Here is a 22,018-nt window from a genome sequence, read left to right as displayed (position 1 = left end):
TTGGAAGTTCGAGCCTGTGTTCGGTACACCACAAGGTGGAGTTCTACTCTTCTATTTCTAGTATCAGTCCAACTTTAAATTGCCTCGCACTGTATCAGCTTCCAAGAAATGGACAACCAACTTGTTAAAGCTCTGTCAATGACGTGTAAGCCAATTTAATGTATTCATATTCAAAACAAAGATGAAGCCCACAGAGTAAATGGGACAGTGTCAGCATGGGTACAAACTTTGATGAGTTGGAAACAATCATGAATACTTCTTTGAAGTATAGACCGGAGAAAGGTACACAATAGAGTTCACCAGTGTTTGTTGCGAGGAACAGTGTTTTTCTTGATATGTAGTAATGATTTAGATTTCGGCATGCATGGCACATTTGCAGCTAAAACTTGGAATAATCGTGAAATGGAAGCTAGGCTGATAGAAAGGGCACACACCTGATGGTTGAAACTTATGACAAATGTGAAGTCATGTATTTTGCTAGGAAGCACAATAAAATGCTTTTCAATTTAAAGGGTAAAATCCAAAAGGAGATGCAGGGACAGAAAATACTTCACAGATCTGGCGATATAGAATGGCTGGAGGTGACAAGCAGGCTGAGAAAGCAGTGGAAAAGACATATGACATACTGGCCTTTATAAATTTGGGCTTAAAAGCACAAAAGCAAGGAAGTTGTGGAAAACCTTAATGAACACTGTACTTTAGGAAGGAAATGCAAGCTTTAGACAACTTGTAAGATAGATTTATTACAATTATGCCTATCACTGGAACCACTTATGTCGGATTGGAGAAACCAGGATTGCTCTCCTTAGCAAAACCAGGTTAAGGTGAGACATGATAGAGGTGTTTAAAAGCATGAGGGGTCACTGGAGAGCAGATAGAGAGAAACTCTTCCCATTGGTGGGAGGTTGAAAACCAGGGGACTCGAATTTAAGGTGACAGGCTGAGAACCAACAGTGACATAAGGAAGAATTTTTTTTGCTTATGTCACTGAGCATGGAGTGTTCAGTAGAGGTAAACTCAATTGCAGCTTTCAAATTGGAATTGTACAAACAACCCAGAGATAAACATTGCAGGGCAACAGGGAAAGAAAGAATATGCATGGGGCTGGGACATGTTGAAAGCATTTGCAGAGACAGAGTACAAACATGTGTGGCCTGCTTCTATGTGGTAACCATTCTATTCTAAATAAATGACATACATTTTCTGCAACTTTGTTTTCAGGAACATTCAACGTGCCTACCATACACAGTATTTACACCAAAAATTATGAAAATCCTTAAGATAAATATTCTGCAGTTTTTGAGCCAAAGTGCGATTAATAAAGCCTCTGCACGTTGTAAGACTGAAACAAAGAAACCAGCAAGGTGTTTTAATCAATCCTAAAATTCTGACGTGTGCACTGGCCTGTCTGGGCAGTGGAAATGGCAAAGTGCCATAACTAGCAACAATTGCAGTGAGTTAAAGCATCAGTTTGAAGAGTTGCAGGGTATGTTAAAAATATTTTTAAAAACTACTTTGCGCTAGTCTTCATTCTTGAAGATGAAGTTCAGCTGTTAGAATTTAATGTTGGTGCTAACAATAAAACCAAATATTAACACAGATGAACATATTATTTATTATTTTTAATAGAACTAGGAACTTGAAAATAGTCCAGCACAGTTGCTCTACCTATGTCCATTTCGGGGAGATAGAGCAAATGACACCTCTTGCCCATAGTTGTAACAGCTCACTCCACTCTGGGGCAATTTACTGACAAGTGGAAGGAAGAGATAAGACAAGCTGGGGCAACTGAGAGATTTATTAGTTTGACTTTAGTATTAGGGGGGAAAAAAGGGAAAACTTGTATGCCTACAGTACCTTTTAGTACTGTGGAACATCCAAATATGTTTTACAGTCATTTAAATGATTGAATTTTTTGAAGAAGTAACAAAGAAGATTGATGAGGGCAGAGCAGTAGATGTGATCTATGTGAACTTCAGTAAGGCGTTCGACAAGGTTCCCCATGGGAGACTGATTAGCAAGGTTAGATCTCATGGAATACAGGGAGAACTAGCCATTTGGATACAGAACTGGCTCAAAGGTAGAAGACAGAGGCTGGTGGTGGAGGGTTGTTTTTCAGATTGGAGGCCTGTGACCAGTGGAGTGCCACAAGGGTCGGTGCTAGGTCCTCTACTTTTTGTCATTTACATAAATGATTTGGATGCGAGCATAAGAGGTACAGTTAGTAAGTTTGCAGATGACACCAAAATTGGAGGTGTAGTGGACAGCGAAGAGGGTTACCTCAGATAACAATAGGATCTGGACCAGATGGGCCAATGGGCTGAGAAGTGGCAGATGGAGTTTAATTCAGATAAATGTGAGGTACTGCATTTTGGGAAAGCAAATCTTAGCAGGACTTATACACTTAATGGTAAGGTCCTAGGGAGTGTTGCTGAACAAAGAGACCTTGGAGTGGAAGTTCATAGCTCGTTGAAGGTGGAGTCGCAGGTAGATAGGATAGTGAAGGAGGAGTTTGGTATGCTTTCCTTTATTGGTCAGAGTATTGAGTACAGGAGTTGGGAGGTTATGCTGCAGCTGTACAGGACATTGGTTAGGCCACTTTTGGAATATTGCGTGCAATTCTAGTCTCCTTCCTATCGGAAAGATGTTGTGAAACTTGAAAGGGTTCAGAAAAGATTTACAAAGATGTTGCCAGCGTTGGAGGATTTGAGCTGTAGGGAGAGGCTGAACAGACTGGGGTTGTTTTCCCTGGAGTGTCGGAGGCTGAGGGGTGACCTTATAGAGGTTTACAAAATTATGAGGGGCATGGATCGGATAAATACACAAAGTCTTTTCCCTGGGGTGGGGGAGTCCAGAACTAGAGGGCATAGATTTAGGGTGAGAGGGGAAAAAAGTAAGAGAGACCTAAGGGGCAACGTTTTCATGCAGAGGGTGGTACATGTATGGAATGAGCTGTCAGAGGATGTGGTGGAGGCTGGTACAATTGCAACATTTAAGAGGCATTTGGATGGGTATATGAATAGGAAGGGTTTGGAGGGATATGGGCCGGGTGCTGGCAGGTGGGACTAGATTGGGTTGGGATATCTGGTCAGCATGGACAGGTTGGACTGAAGGGTCTGTTTCCATGCTGTACATCTCTATGATCCTAAATGTGTGTATTGCAATGTACGAAATGCAGGAATCAATTTACAATGTGATAATGGCAAGATAAGCAATTTGTTATATTAACTAAGCGATAAATATTGGTCAGGACATCTCGTCTAATTTCTCTACGAAGCCTGGGTTCAAGAACCACCTACACCAGAGGCGTGTATTAACATGTTACAGCAGATTGATTAGAAAATAAGCATTGTGTTAGAGGCTTCAATGGCACAGTGATATTGCCCGAACCTATTGGCCAAAAGAGCAGAGTTCAAGTCTCACCTCTTCCGCTGTCATGACATCTCTGAACAGGGTGATTAGGAAATTATAAAATTGTGCCATGGGAGATCATAAGCTCACCCTGAAGATGCAGGTAAGATTTTGGTGTAACACCTCTTCAAAAATTACAACACTCCTTAGCACTTCACTGAAATAACAGACTAGATTTTTGTGTTCAAGTTTCTGGAGTGAGGGGTTGAGCAATATCTGGGAGAACAATATCTTGCAGGAATCATTAGTAATTAATATAGGACTACTAGCCACTGTGGTGTCCTACAGTTTTTACTGCTGGGACCATTGCCTTTTATTTAATTTATTCATGATCTTAATGTAGTTGTTGGGAATTCAGTGGACATAACTGCCGATGACACTATGATTTGTGTGAAAGTCAGGAGTGTAGATGATGTTTGGTAGTTTCACGTATCTAGGTGCATTACGACCAGCAAATTATGTTTGATTTACAGAAGTGCATTTGTTGTGCCTGTGGGCTGGGTAATATCTTCGTCCCTTCTGTTACTAGATTCTGAATGGACCTCTAAAATTTTAAATTTAATATTGATTTTGCTCTCTGCAGCCGTAACATCTCATTCTGTGCTCTGTTCTATCACCCTAATGCGCTTGGTATGAAATGATCCGCGTATACTGCACGCAAAACAAAACTTTTCATTGTACTTAAGTACGTATAACAGTATAAATTAAATCAAATATCGAACATACATACACCTTTCTGGAAAAGCAATAAAAGGAGAGAAAGAAAGAGATCCAAGTTTTCTAATGCATAGCTTTCTAATATTCATGTGCAATGCCTCAAAGGAGGAGCAAATAGTGCATTAGACAATGGACTAAAGGACAAATCATCCAGCCTCAGTGAGAATATCACATCCAGTTTTGTTGTCCTTGTGTGGTTAGTGATTGAGACTTTGAATAGATGTAACTGTCTAATTTCACATTATTTTGAAAAACAGTTATGAGAATAGGTCAAAGAGCTGGGACTCCTCATTTCAGAGATCAGCAGACTTAGTGGTGAGCTGATGTTTCAAGGTATATAAGATGAAGAGCGGAATGTAGCATATTTGAGCAGTCAATTCCAATTGCCATAGTTTTTAAGTGGATGAACATTGCATGGTTCTTTTCCAACAGAATGGTAGACCAATTAAACACGCTGTTGGCTTGTGCAGGGTGAATTCTATTGGTGCTAAGGGCACGATTTATATTAATTTGCAGAATTCTTGCTCTGACCTGAATCTGGCAGGAGTGGATATGACCTCATTCAAAAGTCAGTTTACTGAAAGGAATTATCAGGGTTAGGGTGATATCTGGACTAGCCTTGAGTACTTAGAGAGAAATTTCTCAGCTTTATCTCCAAAATTTGGTCTACATTTTTCTGGTTTCTTTGCATCACGCAGGAGACTAGAGAGTTTTGGGTGGGGTGTAGAAACCATATTATCTGATGCAAAATACATCACAATTGTGTGGAATAAGTTGGATGGGCTGGGTAATCTTTTCCTAACCATCACTGTTCATATGTCAATCATGCAAAATTCATGACAATCCTTCCTTCAAACGCACATTAGGGCAGATATGGAGAGAGGCACACTTATTCTTAACTTGCGCAGAAGATAGAACCATGAATAAAAGAGATTCCACCTTGACTTTACTTCCCTTGTCAAGTATTACCTGAATAGAATGTGTTGATTTTGGCAAGTTCCTTTTCACAACACTGGAAGAACTTCTCTTCAAACTTGGCAAAGTATCGCTTAACTGTATCTTGATCTGTGACTGTGAAAATAAAACAAACGTTTTTATTGATTTATTGATTTTCAAAACATATTTAGACATATTACAAATACAGGCCTGTAGGTTTTTCTCAGGTAAGTTGACTCTCACTGGCCAAGACAATGTGATTGGAGATATAAAACAACAATTACTTGTGATTTGAATTTCTCACATGCATTTCTACAATTTCTCTACTTGACACTAATCATTGAACTGCTTCATTTCCTATTGGGTAAAAACAACATTGTATCAGTATTTAAACTTTTCTCCCTAAACCACATTCTAACCAGTTGAAGTGAAAGCAATTCTACTTTTTCCTATAATAAACGCGTTAGTTACTATACAATGAATACGTAAACAAGCCCAGGACTTGTATATCAGAGATGCACAGCACAGAAACAGATCCTTCAGTCCAACTTGTCAATGCCAACTAGATATCCTAAACTAATCTGCCCTATTTGCCCACACTTGCCCCATGAAGAAAGGGATTAGGAGAGCTAACAGAGGGCATGAAAAATCTTTGGCGGGTAGGATCAAGGATAACCCCAAGGCCTTTTACGCGTATGTGAGAAACATGAGAATGACGAGAACGAGGGTAGGTCCGATCAAGGACAGTAGTGGGAGACTGTGTACTGAGTCGGAAGAGATAGGAGAGGTCTTCAATGAGTATTTTTCTTCAGTATTTACAAATGAGAGGGACCGTATTGTTGAAAAGGAGAGTATGAAACGGACTGGTAAGCTAGAGGAGATACTTGTTAGGAAGGAAGTTGTGTTGGGCATTTTGAACAACTTGAGGACAGACAAGTCCGCCCGGGCCTGACGGGATATATCCTAGGATTATGTGGGAAGCAAGAGAGGAAATCGCAGAGCCGTTGGCAATGATCTTTTCGTCTTCACTGTCAACGGGAGTGGTACCAGGGGACTGGAGAGTGGCGAATGTTGTGCCCCTGTTCAAAAAAGGGAACAGGGATAACCCCGGGAATTACAGGCCAATTAGTCTTACTTCGGTGGTAGGCAAAGTAATGGAAAGAGTACTGAGGGATAGGATTTATGAATATCTGGAAAGACACTGCTTGATTAGGGACAGCCAGCACAGATTTGTGAGGGGAAGGTCTTGCCTTACAAGTCTTATTGAATTCTTTGAGGAGGTGACCAAGTATGTGGATGAGGGTAGAGCAGTGTCGTGTACATGGATTTTAGTAAGGCATTTGATAAGGTTCCCCATGGTAGGCTTATGCGGAAAGTCAGGAGGCATGGGATAGAGGGAAATTTGGCCAATTGGATAGAAAACTGGCTAACCGGTCGAAGTCAGAGTGTGGTGGTAGATGGTAAATATTCAGCCTGGAGCCCAGTTACAAGTGGAGTTCTGCAGGGATCAGTTCTGGGTCCTCTGCTGTTTGTAATTTTTATTAATGACTTGGATGAGGGAGTCGAAGGGTGGGTCAGTAAATTTGCAGACGATACGAAAATTGGTGGAGTGGTAGATAGTGAGGAGGGCTGTTGTCGGCTGCAAAGGGATTTAGATATGGTGCAGAGCTGGGCTGAGGAGTGGCAGATGGAGTTCAACCCTGTCAAATGTGACGTTGTCCATTTTGGAAGGACAAATAAGAATGCGGAATACAGGGTTAACGGTAGGGTTCTTAGTAAGGTGGAGGAGCAGAGGGATCTTGGGGCCTATGTTCATAGCTCTTTGAAAGTTGCCACTCAGGTGGATAGAGCTTGTAAGAAGGCCTATGGTGTATTAGCGCTGATTAGCAGAGGGATTGAATTCAAGAGTCGTGAGGTGATGTTGCAGCTGTACAGGACCTTGGTAAGGCCACATTTGGAGTACTATGTGCAGTTCTGGTCGCCTCATTTTAGGAAAGATGTGGAGACTTTGGAGAGGGTCAGAAGAGACTTACCAGGATGTCGCCTGGAATGAAGAACAGGTCGTACGAGGATAGGTTGAGAGTGCTCGGCCTTTTCTCATTGGAACGGCGAAGGATGAGGGGTGACTTGATGGAGGTTTATAAGATGATCAGGGGAATAGATAGAGTAGACAGTCAGAAACTTTTTCCCAGGGTACAACAGTGTGTTACAAGGGGACATAAATTTAAGGTGAAGGGTGGAAGGTATAGGGGGGGGGATGTCAGGGGTAGGTTCTTTACCCAGAGAGTGGTGGGGGCATGGAATGCGCTGCCTGTGGGAGTGGCAGAGTCAGAATCATTGGTGACCTTTAAGCGGCAATTGGATAGGTACATGGATGGGTGCTTAAGCTAGGACAAATGTTCGGCACATTATCGTGGGCCGAAGGGCCTGTTCTGTGCTGTATTGCTCTCTGTTCTATGCTCTATGTCCCTCTAAACCCTTCTGATTCATATACCCAGATGCTTTTTAAATGTTGTAACTGTATTAGTCTCCATTTCTTCTGGCAGCTCATTCCATACATGCACCACCTTCTCTGTGAAAAAACTGTCCCTTAGGTTCATTTTAAATTTTTCCCCTCTCACCCTAAACCTATCCCCTCTAGTTCTGGACTCCCAACCCCAGAGAACAGAACTTGTCTACTTACCCTATCCATACCCTCGTTATCTTTAAGCAGAGCACACGTGACATAACATGTTCACTGCCCCGGTTTTCAACTTTCCCACAACTGGATGCATTCATTGCACATCTTCCCTGACCAACCAATTCATATTTTTAAAGACCTCTTGGTCTTCCTTTCTCTGAAGGGAAAAAGCTCTAACATGACACCGAATAAGCTGCCAGAGGAAACAGTGGAGGCAGGTACAATTCCAATATTTTAAAGGCTTCTGAATGGGTACATGAACAGAAAGGGTTTAGAGGGGTATGGGCCTCTGGGAAATGGGACTAGATCATTTTAGGACATCTGATCAGCATGGACAAGTTGGACCGAAGGGTCTGTTTTCATGTTGTATAACTCTATGACTTTATGACTGTATGTACATGTTTTCCACATAGCTACCAATTCTCAGTTCTTCTTCACACTTGTTCTGACACTTCTATGTGATTTTTATATTCTGGATACCAGACCTGGACACAGTATTCTTAAGTAGAGCTTGACAAGTTTAACTTGAAATCTATACCACAAACAGAGATCATGGATTTATTAGCATTTTTGATTGCTTTGCTAGCCTACAATGGCACTTTAAATAATTTGTTCATCTGTATCACTTTGCTATCCCAACCTGTTTTCCATAGTATTAATGATTGTACTATTTTAATATGCGTTGAACCTATAATCTGAGAAACATTATGAATGAGAGTTCAAGGAAAGGCAATGTTTATCCCTTAATCAGCTATAAAGTACTGATTTCAAATAAAAAGGACGGGAATTGAAATGCTTAGTTAATATGAAGTGCTGAAGCATTTTATATTTCTCCACATATTAAGAGTAGTATTTAAATATGGTTAAGACAAGGCCCAAGAGATAGTAACCATGCATGGTAGGCAGACATGTACCTACCTGTATTCTCTTTCAAACAGTGTTGCTCCTGTAGAAAATTTTACCCGTATTACAGTGTGCAATAAAGTAATTTGAAATATAAAGGCATCACAGCAAATTCTACATGAATTTGAGACTCTACCAGGTAAATGCTGGTTAGAATACCAAGCTGAACAATCTAAGCAAGAGTGATGTAAATGGAAAATACATGGACCATCCTCCATTGAATGCACTTATCCTTAGCTAACCAAGCCTTAAAGGGATTTATTTTCCCTAATTTCTAGAATACCTGTTAGTGTTGACACATTGAATGAACATAAATCCAACAGATACCCAACACAATATCTACATTAGTATTCAATTTTTATTTTATGTTCTAAGCAGAATCCAACTTCACTTTGTCAAATTGCCCATTGATTGGTCTTATCACAACAGCCTCAAGCATTTGCTTATCATGAGTATTTCCTCAAACAATATATCAACTATATATGGAGAACTGTGCACTAGCTATCTAAGTCAGTTAAGCTTCTTTACCAAGTGGTTAATTTAGAGATAAACTCTTCAGTAACTGAACAAAAGAAACTCATTTGTTTTTAAATTTTAGTAAATATGCCTGGCTAAGCAGTCACCTTTTTATCATGTGATCATATTCCTGCAAATTCAAGTGAGTGAAGGATGGTTTCTCACTTTTCCAATCCCCAAAGCGACACATTGTTCAAACAAAAGCATTATACATGAAGTCCAGAACATTCAAAATCATTATTACACAAGGCCAACATTTCAGCTTGAAAGTGAATAGGAATCACATTTCCTTTAACAAATTTGCCAAGCCACAGGAATACAATGAATGGGGCTGAATATACAATCAGCATTCATTTACCACACTGCTGGAAGAGATTTATTATCTTTCTCAATATTAAGAGCTCACAGTATTTATATTATCTATATCTATTACTATACTATCTATATCTATCTAAATAAAATATATATGCTAAAAACATATATGCAATTCTGAGAAACCACTTATTTTATCCTCATAGAATAGTTGCAAAGAATGTTGAATGCTCACCCGGGGAAAACAGTCTATCAAGTTGCAGAATACAACACGCCAGATTTTGTTTAATAAGCAAGCTGTTTTTTATGTGCAAATCCTTCAGTGAGTGACAAGAGACATCCATAAATTGTAAATCACTCCAGAAAGTTAAGACCATTATTGTTGTTTACCAGTCTTTAATAAACATCAGAAACAAACACTATCTGATCACATTGTAATTTGTGGGAATTTGCTGAGCGATTATTAGAACATAGAACAGTACAGCACAGAACAGGCCCTTCAGCCCACGATGTTGTGCCGGCCATTGATCCTCATGTGAGGTAAACCTAATGTATGAACCCTCAAATTTCTGTGACCATATGCATGTCCAGCAGTCTCTTAAGTATCCCCAATGACCTCACTTCCACAACTGCTGCTGGCAACACATTCCACGCTCTCAACTCTGTGTGTAAAGAACCTGCCTCTGACATCCCCTCTATACTTTCCACCAAACAGCTTAAAACTATGACCCCTCGTGTTAACAATTTCTGCCCTGGGAAAAAGTCTCTGGCTATCAACTCTATCTATGCCTCTCATTATCTTGTACACCTCAATTAGGTCCCCTCTCTTCCTTCTTTTTCCAATGAAAACAGTCCGAGCTTAGTCAACCTCTCTTCGTAAGATAAGCCCTCCATTCCAGGCAGCATCCTGGTAAACCTCCTCTGAACCCTCTCCAAAGCATCCACATCTTTCCTATAATAGGGTGACCAGAACTGGACACAGTATTCCAAGTGCGGTCTAACCAAAGTTTTATAGAGCTACAACAAGATCTCACGACTCTTAAACTCAATCGCCCTGTTAACGAAAGTCAAAACACCATATGTTTTCTTAACAACCCTGTCCACTTGGGTGGCAATTTTAAGGGATCTATGTACCTGCACACCAAGATCCTGCTGTTCCTCCACACTGCCAAGAATCCTGTCTCTAATCCTGTACTCAACTTTCAAGTTCGACCTTCCAAAATGCCTCACTTCACATTTATCCAGGTTGAATTCCATCTGCCACCTCTCAGCCCATCTCTGCATCCTGTCAATGTCACGCTGCAGCCTACAACAGTCCTCTATACTGTCAATGACACCTCCAACCTTTGTGTCGTCTGCAAACTTGCTGACCCATCCTTCAATCTCCTCATTCAAGTCATTAATAAAAATTACAAAGAATAGAGGCCCAAGAACAGAGCCCTGTGGAACACCACTCACCACTGACTTCCAGGCAGAATACTTTCCTTCCACTACCACTCACTGTCTTCTGTTAGCCAGCCAATTCTGTATCCAGACAGCTAAATTTCCCTGTATCCCATTCCTCCTGACCTTCTGAACGAGCCTACCATGGGGAACCTTATCAAATGCTTTGCTGAAGTCCATATACACCACATCCAACCCTCGACCCTCATCAACTTGTCTAGTAACATCCTCAAAGAACTCTAAGATTTGTGAGGCATGACCTGCCCTTCACAAAGCTATGCGGACTGCATTTAATCAAGCCATGCTCTTCCAGATGGTCATAAATCCCATCCCTCAGAATCTTTTCTAACACCTTGCAGACGACAGACGTGAGACTGACTGGTCTGTAATTGCCGGGGACTTCCATATTTCCTTTCTTGAAGAGAGGAATTACATTTGCCTCCCTCCAGTCCTCAGGTACGACTCCGGTGGAGAGCAAGGATGCAAAGATCTTCACAAGCGGCGAAGCAATCACATTTCTCACTTCCCAAAGCAGCCGAGGACAAATCTGGTCTGACCCTGGTGACTTGTCAATCTTAATGTTTGTCAAAATTTTCAGCACATCAGCTTGCTCAATCTCTATGTGTTCCAGCATGCTTACCTGCTCCTCAATGGTTTCATTCACTACAAGGTCCTTTTCTTCAGTAAAGACTGAAGCAAAAAACCTCCTCAGACTCTATACAGAAGTTCCCTATGCTATCCCTGATCGGCCCCACTCTTTCTTTGATCATTCTCTTATTCCTCACATACGTGTAAAATGCCTTTGGATTCTCCCTAATCCTTCCTGCCAAGCCTTTTTCATGCCCCCTCCTGGCTCTCCTCAGATCATTTTTGAACTCCTTCCTCACCTGCCTGTAATCCTTGCTTCCTCCACCTTATGTAAGCTGCCTTCTTTCTTTTGATGAGAAGCTCCTCCACTCTCGTCATCCAAGGTTCCTTTATCTTACCCCTTCTTGCCTGTCTTAGAGGAACACATTTATGCATCACTCGCAACAACTGTTCCTTAAACAGTCTCCACATGTCTATAGTGCCCTTTCCATGGAACAATTGCTCCCAGTCCATGCTTCCCAACTCACATCTGATAGCATCATAGTTTCCTTTTCCCCAATTAAATATCCTCCCATTGTGCCTGCTTCTCTCCTTCTCCATAGCTATGTAGAATGTGAGGCAGTTGTGGTCACTATCACTAAAATGCTCTCCCACCACAAGATCGGACACCTGCCCCGGCTCACTGCCGAGCACCAAATCCAAAATGGCCCCTCCCCTCGTCGGCCTGTCAATGTACTGAGTTAGGAAACCTTCCTGAACACACCTTACAAAAACAGCTCCTTCCAAACCATCTGCTCAAAGGAGGTTCCAATTAACATTGGGAAAGTTAAAGTCACCCATTACAACAACCCTACTACATTCACACTTTTCCAAAATCTGCTGACCTATGCTTTCTTCAATCTCCCTGCTGCTATTGGGAGGCCTGTAGTAAACCCCTAATGAGGTGACTGCTCCCTTACTGTTCCTAATTTCCACCCATACTGACTCAGTAGGCAGACCCTCCTCGACAATGGCAACTTCTGTAGCTGTGATATCCTCTCTGATTAGCAGTGCTACACCCCTTCCTCTTTTTCCCCCTTCCCTATTCTTTTTAAATGTTCTAAACCCTGGAACATCCAGCAACCACTCCTGCCCCTGAGAAACCCACGTCTCTGTTATGGCCACAACATCATCGCACCAGGTACTGATCCATGCTCTAAGCTCATCACTTTTATTCTTGATACTCCTTGCATTAAAGCAAACACACTTTAACCAATCCCTTGGTTCTTTCCCAGGAAATTCCTTCCCACTGGCTATGCTACCTCTTTCTATTGCCTCATCTCCATCAACTCTCACCACCGGTATATAGCTCAGGTTCCCACCCCCTGCCATACTAGTTTAAACGCTCCTGAACCACTTGAACAAACCTTCCACCCAGGACATTGGTCCCTTTCCAGTTCAGGTGCAACCTGTCCTTCTTGTACAGGTCCCACCTTCCCCAGAAGGCATCCCAATTATCTACATATCTGAAGCCCTCCCTCCAACAGCAGCTGCACAGCCACATGTTAAGCTGCATCCACTCCCTGTTCCTCACCTCGCTATCTCGTGGCCCCTGGCTATCTCATTGGTGCCAACATGTAACACGATTTCTGGCTGTTCGCCCTCCCCTTTCAGAATCTTATACACCCCGGACGTCCCAGACCCTGGCGCCAGGGAGGCAACATACCTTCCGGGAATCCTGATCCTGACCACAAAATCTCCTGTCAATTCTCCTAACAATCAAGTCCCCTTGTACTAGCGCTTTTCTATTCTGCCCCCTTCCCTTCAGGGCCACAGTGTCAGGCTCAGTGCCAGAGAACTGACCACTGTGGCTTTCCTCTGGTAGGTCATCCCCCCCCCCCCAGCAGTATCCCCCCCAGAAACTATATACTTATTGCTGAGGGGAATGTCCACAGGGGATCTCTGCACTGTCTGTCTGTCCCCTTTCCTCCCCCTGAGTGTAACCCATCTATCCTTATCCTGAGCCTCAGGAGTGACCAACTGTCGGTCACTCCTGCTGCATTTTCGACATGAAACAGTCATGGCATTTCAAAGATACTTCATTGGCTGTCGTAGACTGTTTTCAGTCACCTTGTAGTTGTGAAAAGCACTATATGAATATATGAAGTCGGTCTTTTAACAGCACAAATACCTTTTTCAAAAAAGATTTTTGATCCTGCAATGTCACTCAACCTCTCAGAAAGGGAACCCAGAAAGGGAACACATGAAACTGAAGTTTATTCCTACAATACAGATTTTTGAAAACTACTTTTTCTTTTTTTTAATTGCAATGTCTTTCTCTTTTTGTACCTGATTTGATTCTAATTTATTTATTTCCTTCTCTGTCATGCCTGTTTTTTTCCAATGCTCAACCTCCTTAGTTAAGGAGATAAATTATTACCTCTTTAGTTTGTCAAGGTCCCAGTAACAAAGTCTCGCTGCACTATTATCAATTTATATTTTTAGCAACTTAGAGGGAAAATATTTCAGGTGAGGGGTAAAATTAAGCTCAAAGAGCATGCCATCAGATACCCTGACTCCTGCAAATTCTAGGCCAAATTGTACAATAAATCAGTCTAAATACTGGGTTGCTGCAGAGTGCCAGGGTTGCAGGGTAGAAAAATCAGTTAAGGTTAATGCTCCCCTCCAAGACCTTGAACACACAATCCAGATTAACACATTGAATGCTGCACTGTCATAAGCACAATTTTCTTTGGATAAAGCAGTCCTACAACTGATACCAAACCAGATAATTGATTACTTAATCAATTTTCTGCTTCTGAATCTGTGTTTTCTTGCCACTCATTATGGTCCTTTCACTCCCTAACAAATATGATTATGCTTCAGAAAACAAATCATCACTTGTACAGAATATGTAGTTTCATGACATCGTGACAGGTATGGAGAGAGCTACCAGCCAAGGTCTTTTCCTTGGGATAGGGGAGTCCAAAACTAGAGGGCATTGTTTTAAGGCACGAGGGGAAAGATTTAAAAGGAATTAAGGAACAACGTTTTCACACAGAGGATGGTGCGTGTATGGAATGAGCTGCCAGAGGAAATAGTGGAGCAGGTACAATTACAATATTTAAAAGGCATCTGAGTATATGAACAGGAAGGGTTTAGAGGGATATGGGCCAAATGCTAGCAAATGGGACTAGATTAATTTAGGATATCTGGTTGGCATGGACGAGTTGGACCAAATGGTCTGTTTCCATGCTGTACATCTCTATAACTCTATAAAGAAGTTATTTTAATCAAGATCTTGGAACTGTGGTAAGACATTGTGAAATGCAACCATGATCTGTGTTAACTAATGCTACTACTAACAAGTCAGTAGTAAAGGTGCTCTAGGATACTATCAGAACTTCTGCAACTTTTATATTTTGTTGGTACCTGATGTAAAAATCTCATTTCACCAACAAATAGCACTGTTCAACAGATTTCTGCTCAAAGTTTGAGAGAAGATTTGTAGCTCGGGTGCTCATTGTTGTGGTTGTGTTCGCCGAGCTGGGAATTTGTGTTGCAGACGTTTCGTCCCCTGTCTAGGTGACATCCTCAGTGCTTGGGAGCCTCCTGTGAAGCGCTTCTGTGATGTTTCCTCCGGCATTTATAGTGATTTGAATCTGCTGCTTCCGGTTGTCAGTTCCAGCTGTCCGTTACAGTGGTCGGTATATTGGGTCCAGATCGATGTGCTTATTGATTGAATCTGTGGATGAGTGCCATGCCTCTAGGAATGCTCTGCTGTAGGAGGGGCAATGGTAAATGGAGGCTTCATTGTACGAAAAGTTTCTCCCTGAGGCAGTATGCAAAGCACCTGTGTCTTTTAGTTACGCAGCAGCTGTTCTATTTATATTGCAGGTGAATTGCTTAGCAAAACTGATACACTGCACCTTTTATTTCCATTCATAAACTGTCTCCAGTTCCTGCTTTCATGGTGAAAAATCTGCTTTTGAAAATGACTACCAACATTTTCAAACTTTCAAGACTGGATAAACAAACAAACTTCCTTCATATGGCTAAAAAAGATTAAAAATAATACCCAAGTGATCAGACAAGAAAAAACATTGGACCAAAGATGATGGGAAGTGGAATTACTAAAACAGTTACATTGTGTATTAAGGAAAGTCTTGATTGAAAGAGATGCAGGAGGAAAGATCTATGGAGGGAATTCCAAATCTCCACGCTTTCAGGTGGGTCATTTGCTTGTGATGATCTGTTTTGTGATTAAGTGATTTACTTTGTAGAAGGCAGAATCTGTTTTAAAAGTTGTAGAACTTTAAATATAGATATCTACACCTACTTGGGTACAAGGAATACAAAGTTAACATGCAAGTGCACCAAGCATTTAGAAAGGCAATTGGTGTGTTGGCCTTTATTGCATGCTGATTGAAGAACAAGATGATGGAATTCTTGCTACAATTGCAATGGGGTATCATTGAGACTACTCCTAGTGTACTGGTCTCCATATCCACAGAAGAACATACTTAGGCCGAGGCAAAAGTTTCACTGGATTGATTCCTGAAATGAGAAGGTTATCCTATGATGAGTGGCTCCGTAAATTGGACCTATACTCTCCAGAATTCAGAAGAATGAGAGATTATTTCATTGATGCATACAAGATTCTGATAGGGCTTGACAGAGATCTTGTTTCCTTGGCCTGGGGAATCTAGAATACAGGGGCAGAGTATAAGCAGTCAATCATAAATAGAGCTGACGAGATACTTCTTCATTCAGAAGGTTGTGAATCTTTGAAGCTCTCTCTTCCAGAGGGTTGCTGACGCTCCATCACTGAGTTTATTTCAGATTATAACAGGCAACCTTTTGAACTCTCAGCGAATCAAGGGCATGAGGAGCAGATGGAATTGTGGAGATGAGGCAGAAGCCTTGACCATACAGAATGAAGAAATGGGATAAAGGGCCCGTATGCTCTAATTTTGTATGTGCCTACATTACTAAACAATACGTAAGGCACATTTCAGCTGAAATAAACAAAATCAAAAATAAAGTTTCAGAAACATCTTTTTATTCTGAAGACTTGGTACAGCTTGCCATTTTGAATTAAAAATCAGAGTAAAATACAACAATATTTAAACCACTTTAACACACTATTTCTACTGCATTAATTGGTTTCAGTGAAATCTTTACCAGACTAGGTTAGGCAATAGCTTCAGTCCCATTTACTCTTCTATTTCCCTAAGCAAATGCAATGCATGTTTACAATCAGCTAGTTTATTTTAAAGCTGATAAGCCTGTTGGAGAAATAGGAAATAGGCAGCTCATGTGATTATTAGGTTTTTCCTTGACAAATTTCTCACTCCTGTGAGAACACTTTAATAAGTGATTAGCAGAGTAGTAGGAGTGACATGGGTAAAGCTTCAATCCTGCGAAACATCTTTGAAATCTTATCACCAGCACACAGTGTAGCACTTGAAAGAGAAAAAACTAAACATGACTGAAGTGCACGTTAAAAACAGTGTTATCTGCTTAAAACAGTCGCACATTCAAGCACAGCTGGGTTTGTGCTCTAAATCACTGATTAACTCACAAATTAAAGTCAACTAAAACCAGTTCCCCAAATCCCAAGCATTTCAGGTAATAAATTTCACAGTAATAAAGTTTATGCACTTAACTGTCTTATGATCTGGGCTGATGGTAATACTGGACAAGAAAGAACCCAGAATGAAACCAGCTCAATAGATCATCTCCTCATTTTTTTCAATCAGCAACTGCAATGGTTAGTCATTGAAACATGAGACTGCAGATGTTCTTTAATTTAAGAACACAAGAACATTACACCAAAAAAAGCCAAAACCATAAAACAAAGTGATACTACAAAAGAAAGGCCCCAACACAAATAGCAAAACAAAATTTAAGCCTGTTTCCCAACATGATCCTTTTACACATACTCAATTCCAGAGAGACTTCACTCCAATTCCAAAGTTTTAGCTTTTTACTTAACTGATGCTCCCAGTCTTTCTTTTATCTCCCTTTAAGCCATGCAGACAATTTAACAATTTCATTCCCAGTCCGCTTACATTAACCTTTCACAATTCTGAAAGCCTAAAATTTTTTCAGTTCTAGTTAACTTGAAGATTCTCAATTAAAGTTTAGTGGCTTGTTAGCTTCACAATTCAAAATACTTATTAACTCAACTAAAACTCTATTTTCCTACTGGACAGAAATAAATCCTCCTACTAAAACTAAAAGAAAACTAAAACTTGTTTCTAAGCTAATGATGAACTGAGACCTTGAACCATCTTGTTCTCACATCGAAGCTCATGGCCCTGATGTATTTACTTGGTCATAAAGTCAACAGTTAAGCTTTCTATCTTTTAACACTGCAGAGCACTTGACTGCAGTCACATGCTTTCTTGGGATCATCTGTATAGCTTAGTGGTGAACCCAAACAAGACTATTCAATATCTTGTAAAGGTGCAGCATACCACAAACTGTATAATCTGTGCAACTGTGCCATCTTCAGATTTTATTTCCTACAGTCAATTGTATTACAGTTGTGACATTTTTTCATGAAATTGAATATTTATGCTGAGGATTGATTTGATTTTGTATTCCACATAATTAACAGATAAGGAAAAACAAATTTACAGCGAGAAAAATAGATCTATTGCTTTTGAACTAGAGCAATACAGAAAATCTGAGACTCAACATATCAAAATGTCCATTTATAACCAAGAACAGCTTCTGCTTTATTGATACAAACACCCAGTTGTGACAATTTTGACATCTCAGATGTCAGCGAGTGAAAAACTTCAAAAGAAGTCAATCAGCCAACAAGTGGCTCATAGCCATTTCAAATGCTTTTTGAATGTCTTCTTAGATGCAGTTTTGATGGTCGTATAATGCAAAAGATAACACAAGACAAGGTGGCACATTCACATCGCAGACTGAGGATGCCAAAGAGTAGGCAACAGAAAGAGAGAAGGCATAGTAACCCCCTCGTCTTGGCAACAGGAATGAGGATTACAAACAAGTCAAATGAATGATTTTTCTCAATTTTTGTTGTTGGTGGCCCAGTTTACTCCTACTAATATTCAGAAGCAGGAAGAATGTGGCATTCACTGGTATTGTGAAGACTGTAGCATTGTAATATATCAATAAAGAATCCTTTTAAATGAAAAACATTTACTAAACAGTAGCATTTTACATCTCAATGTGCTGGCTCGGAAGTTAGGCAATTCAAGTATTTCAAACAACCAAATTAGGACAACACAAAAAGGCTTTCCTTTATTTTAGTAGTTGTAGAGTATACCTTTCGGAAACTAAAGGCTCTCATTAGAGAGGGATAACTAGTAGTGGGTTAACCTGAGGGTTACCACTTCATAAGTGAGGGGAAAGGTTGAGAAGCAGGACCTTCATGGCAACCTCAGCCAGTGCAGGAATTGAAGCCACGCTGTTTGTATCACTGTACATTACAAACTAGCCATTCAGGAGAAAGTGAGGACTGCAGATGCTGGAGATCAGAGCTGAAAATGTGTTGCTGGAAAAGCGCAGCAGGTCAGGCAGCATCCAAGGAGCAGGAGAATCGACGTTTCGGGCATGAGCCCTTCTTCAGGAATGAGGAAGTGTCCAAGCAGGCTAAGATAAAAGGTAGGGAGGAGGGACTTGGGGGAGGGGCATTGCAAATGCGATAGGTGGAAGGAGATTAAGGTGAGGGTGATAGGCCGGAGTGGGGGTGGAGGCAGAGGCGGAGAGGTCAGGAAGAAGATTGCAGGTTAGGAAGGTGGTGCTGAGTTCAAGGGTTGGGACTGAGCCAAGGTGGGGGGAGGGGAAATGAGGAAACTGGAGAGGAGATGACCTGGGGTGTGCAGTGAGAGAGGGACTCACTGAAATCCTTGTAGAGGGAGGAAGAGAGCTTCTTTAAGGAAGGCTTCCTTGTAAGAGGAATCACAGTAGGTTAAAATCAACGAGGAGAAAGTGAGGACTGCAGATGCTGGAGATCAGAGCTGAAAATGTGTTGCTGGAAAAGTGCAGCAGGTCAGGCAGCATCCAAGGAGCAGGAGAATCGACGTTTCGGGCATGGGCCCTCCTTCAGATATGAGGAAAGTGTGCCAAGCAGGCTAAGATAAAAGGTAGGGAGGAGGGACTTCGGGGAGGGGTGTTGGAAATGCGATAGGTGGAAGGAGGTTAAGGTGAGGGTGATAGGCCATTCAGCCAACTAAGCTAACTGGCCCCATTTTATAAACTAATGAATAGAGATTGTCCAAAATCAGATCTGCACCTCCAAACACAAGTACTCGATAAAACTACTTCTGAATAATGGCCTTTTAAATCTTCTGCACAACTCTTATGCTTACAATCAAAATTCAAGAACTGAAACTCATGACGGAATCAACAGCAGCTGTTAAAACGTGTGGAAGAAATCTAAATATACCATTTGTGAAGTGATGTTTGACAATAATTACGTTGCTCTACTTATAAGACTCTACATGCAAAATGCTTATTTACAGGATTTAAGAAAGCCATAATAAAACAGAATTCCATGAATATACATCCTTCCAAGATTATTGGTAATTGAGCCTACAAATATTTCATAACTCTTTTTGTCACCCGAGTGAAAGAGATGTCTTCAGAGCTTTGATGATAAAATGTAACTTCCTGCACCTCAACAAGCTTTTACACACTTTATGCTCACACAGCACTGAAACATTATTTTAGCTAAGTTAGATATATTAGTGTCAAATAATATCATGGACTATACGCACGTTAGTGCATTGGTCATTTCACATCCTGAACAAAATGTCTTCTTTAAATCAGTCATTCTATAACTTGGTTCTTGGCCTATGGTGCAGTCAGCGTCAGTGCATCATTACAAGATATTGAATAGTCTTGTTTGGGTACACCGCTAAGCCATACAGATTAGAAGGTCCTGGTGTTTGAATCTCAAGATGAGCAGAATTTGTTGATCTCAATTGAGGTTGAGCAAGGGAGCAGAAAAATCAGCTCGATTTTTCTATTTGATATCTAGGACTCCCCGATACTAAGTATTTGGTGAGGATGGAACCAGGCCTTTGTGAAGCTCTTCATCATTAAACTGCCTCAATATGAGAGAACGACCAATTAGGAAAGGGCAACAACTGACTGAAGCCTAATAAACTTTTCAGGTGAACATTAAACTAATGGTTTGCTTTTCCCAATTTCCTTGGTATTATTCAATGACCAGGGAGTTGTAGTTAAATTACCAAAAAAGCATATACTAACTGCAGATTCATCTGATTATTGCTTGAGGAACTTGCTGGTAAAGAATGCCTACTGTAGATCATAACAGTTCTTGCCAAATTGTCACATTGCAATCTTACAAAAAATGCACCAAAATCCTCATTGATGCTATTTTTATCTCAAGATCCAGCTATTCCAACACACTCCTGGTAGACTTCTCTAAATCTACCCCCACAAACTTGGGGCCATTCAATATGCTGCAAATTGTAAACCATTCTGATATAATGAAGCCGAATAATGGGCTGAGAACCTTTATTGGTATATCATACGACAATATGACACATACAATTTGGTTTTATTTTCACCATTTCTATAAATAATTTGGATGTGAACATACAAGGCATGGTCCATAAATTCACAGAAGACACCAAAATTGGAGATGCAGTGGACAGCAAAAAAGATCAACCCAGAGTACAACGGGATCTTGATCAGACGGGCCAATTGGCCGAGGAATGGTAGATGGAGTTTCATTTAGATAAACATGAGGTGCTGCAGTTTGGAAAGGTAAATCAGGGCAGGACTTACACACTGAAGAGTGTTGTTGAACAAAGACGTGGGAGTGCAGGTTCATAGTTCCTTGAAAATAGAGTCCCAGGTAGATAGGATAGTGAAGATGGTTCGTATCGTTGCCTTTATTGGTCAGGAGTTGGGAGGTCATGTTGCGGCTGTACAGGACATAGTATTCTAGTAGTGGCTGAACCAATGTGCAATTCAGGTCTCCCTGCTCTAGGATGGATATTGTGAAACTAGAAAGGGCTCAGAAAAGATTTATAAGGATATTAGCAGGGTTGGAAGGTTTCAGCCAAAGGGAGTAGCTGAATAGGCTGGGGCTATTTACCCTGGAGCGTCAGAGGGGTGACTTTATGGAAGTTTATAAAATCATGAGGGTCTATTTACCAAGAGAAGAGTAAACAGGCAAGGTCTTTTCCCTGGGTTGGGGGAGTCCAAAACTAGAGGACATAGGGTTAAGGTGAGAGGGGAAAGATTTAAAAGTGACTTATGGGGTAGCTTTTTCACAGAGGGAGGTGCGTATGTGGAATGAGCTGCCATAGGAACAGTGGAGGCTGGTACAATTACTAGATTTAAAAGATATCTGGATGGGTATATGAATAGGAAGGGTATATGAATAGGAAGGGTTTAGAGGGATATGAGCCGAAATGGGACTAGATTTATTTAGGATATCTGATTGGCCTGGATGAGTTGAATCGAAGGGCCTGTTTCCATGCTGTATATCTTAATGACTTTATCTGAAACAGA

At 40.9% G+C, this 22,018-nt stretch overlaps 1 protein-coding gene across 2 annotated transcripts in view; it reads right to left on the bottom strand.

Moving 5' to 3' along the window:
• The window catches only part of LOC122554626 (solute carrier family 53 member 1-like), a 332,318-nt gene that overhangs the window by 157,831 nt on the left and 152,469 nt on the right, over positions 1-22,018 (bottom strand). For both annotated transcript variants that reach the window (XM_087990928.1, XM_043699948.2), the window contains exon 3: positions 5,098-5,199. In XM_087990928.1, coding sequence (XP_087847054.1) covers positions 5,098-5,199 — 102 coding nt within the window. The remainder of the gene's footprint in view (positions 1-5,097; positions 5,200-22,018) is intronic.

The sequence above is a fragment of the Chiloscyllium plagiosum genome, unplaced genomic scaffold (genome assembly GCF_037043375.1).
Source record: "Chiloscyllium plagiosum isolate Xiang-an unplaced genomic scaffold, Cpla_swu_hap1 HiC_scaffold_9, whole genome shotgun sequence".
Lineage (NCBI taxonomy): Eukaryota > Metazoa > Chordata > Chondrichthyes > Orectolobiformes > Hemiscylliidae > Chiloscyllium > Chiloscyllium plagiosum.
Note: the sequence above shows the minus strand (reverse complement) of the source record. Positions and strands in the feature narration are given on the sequence as shown.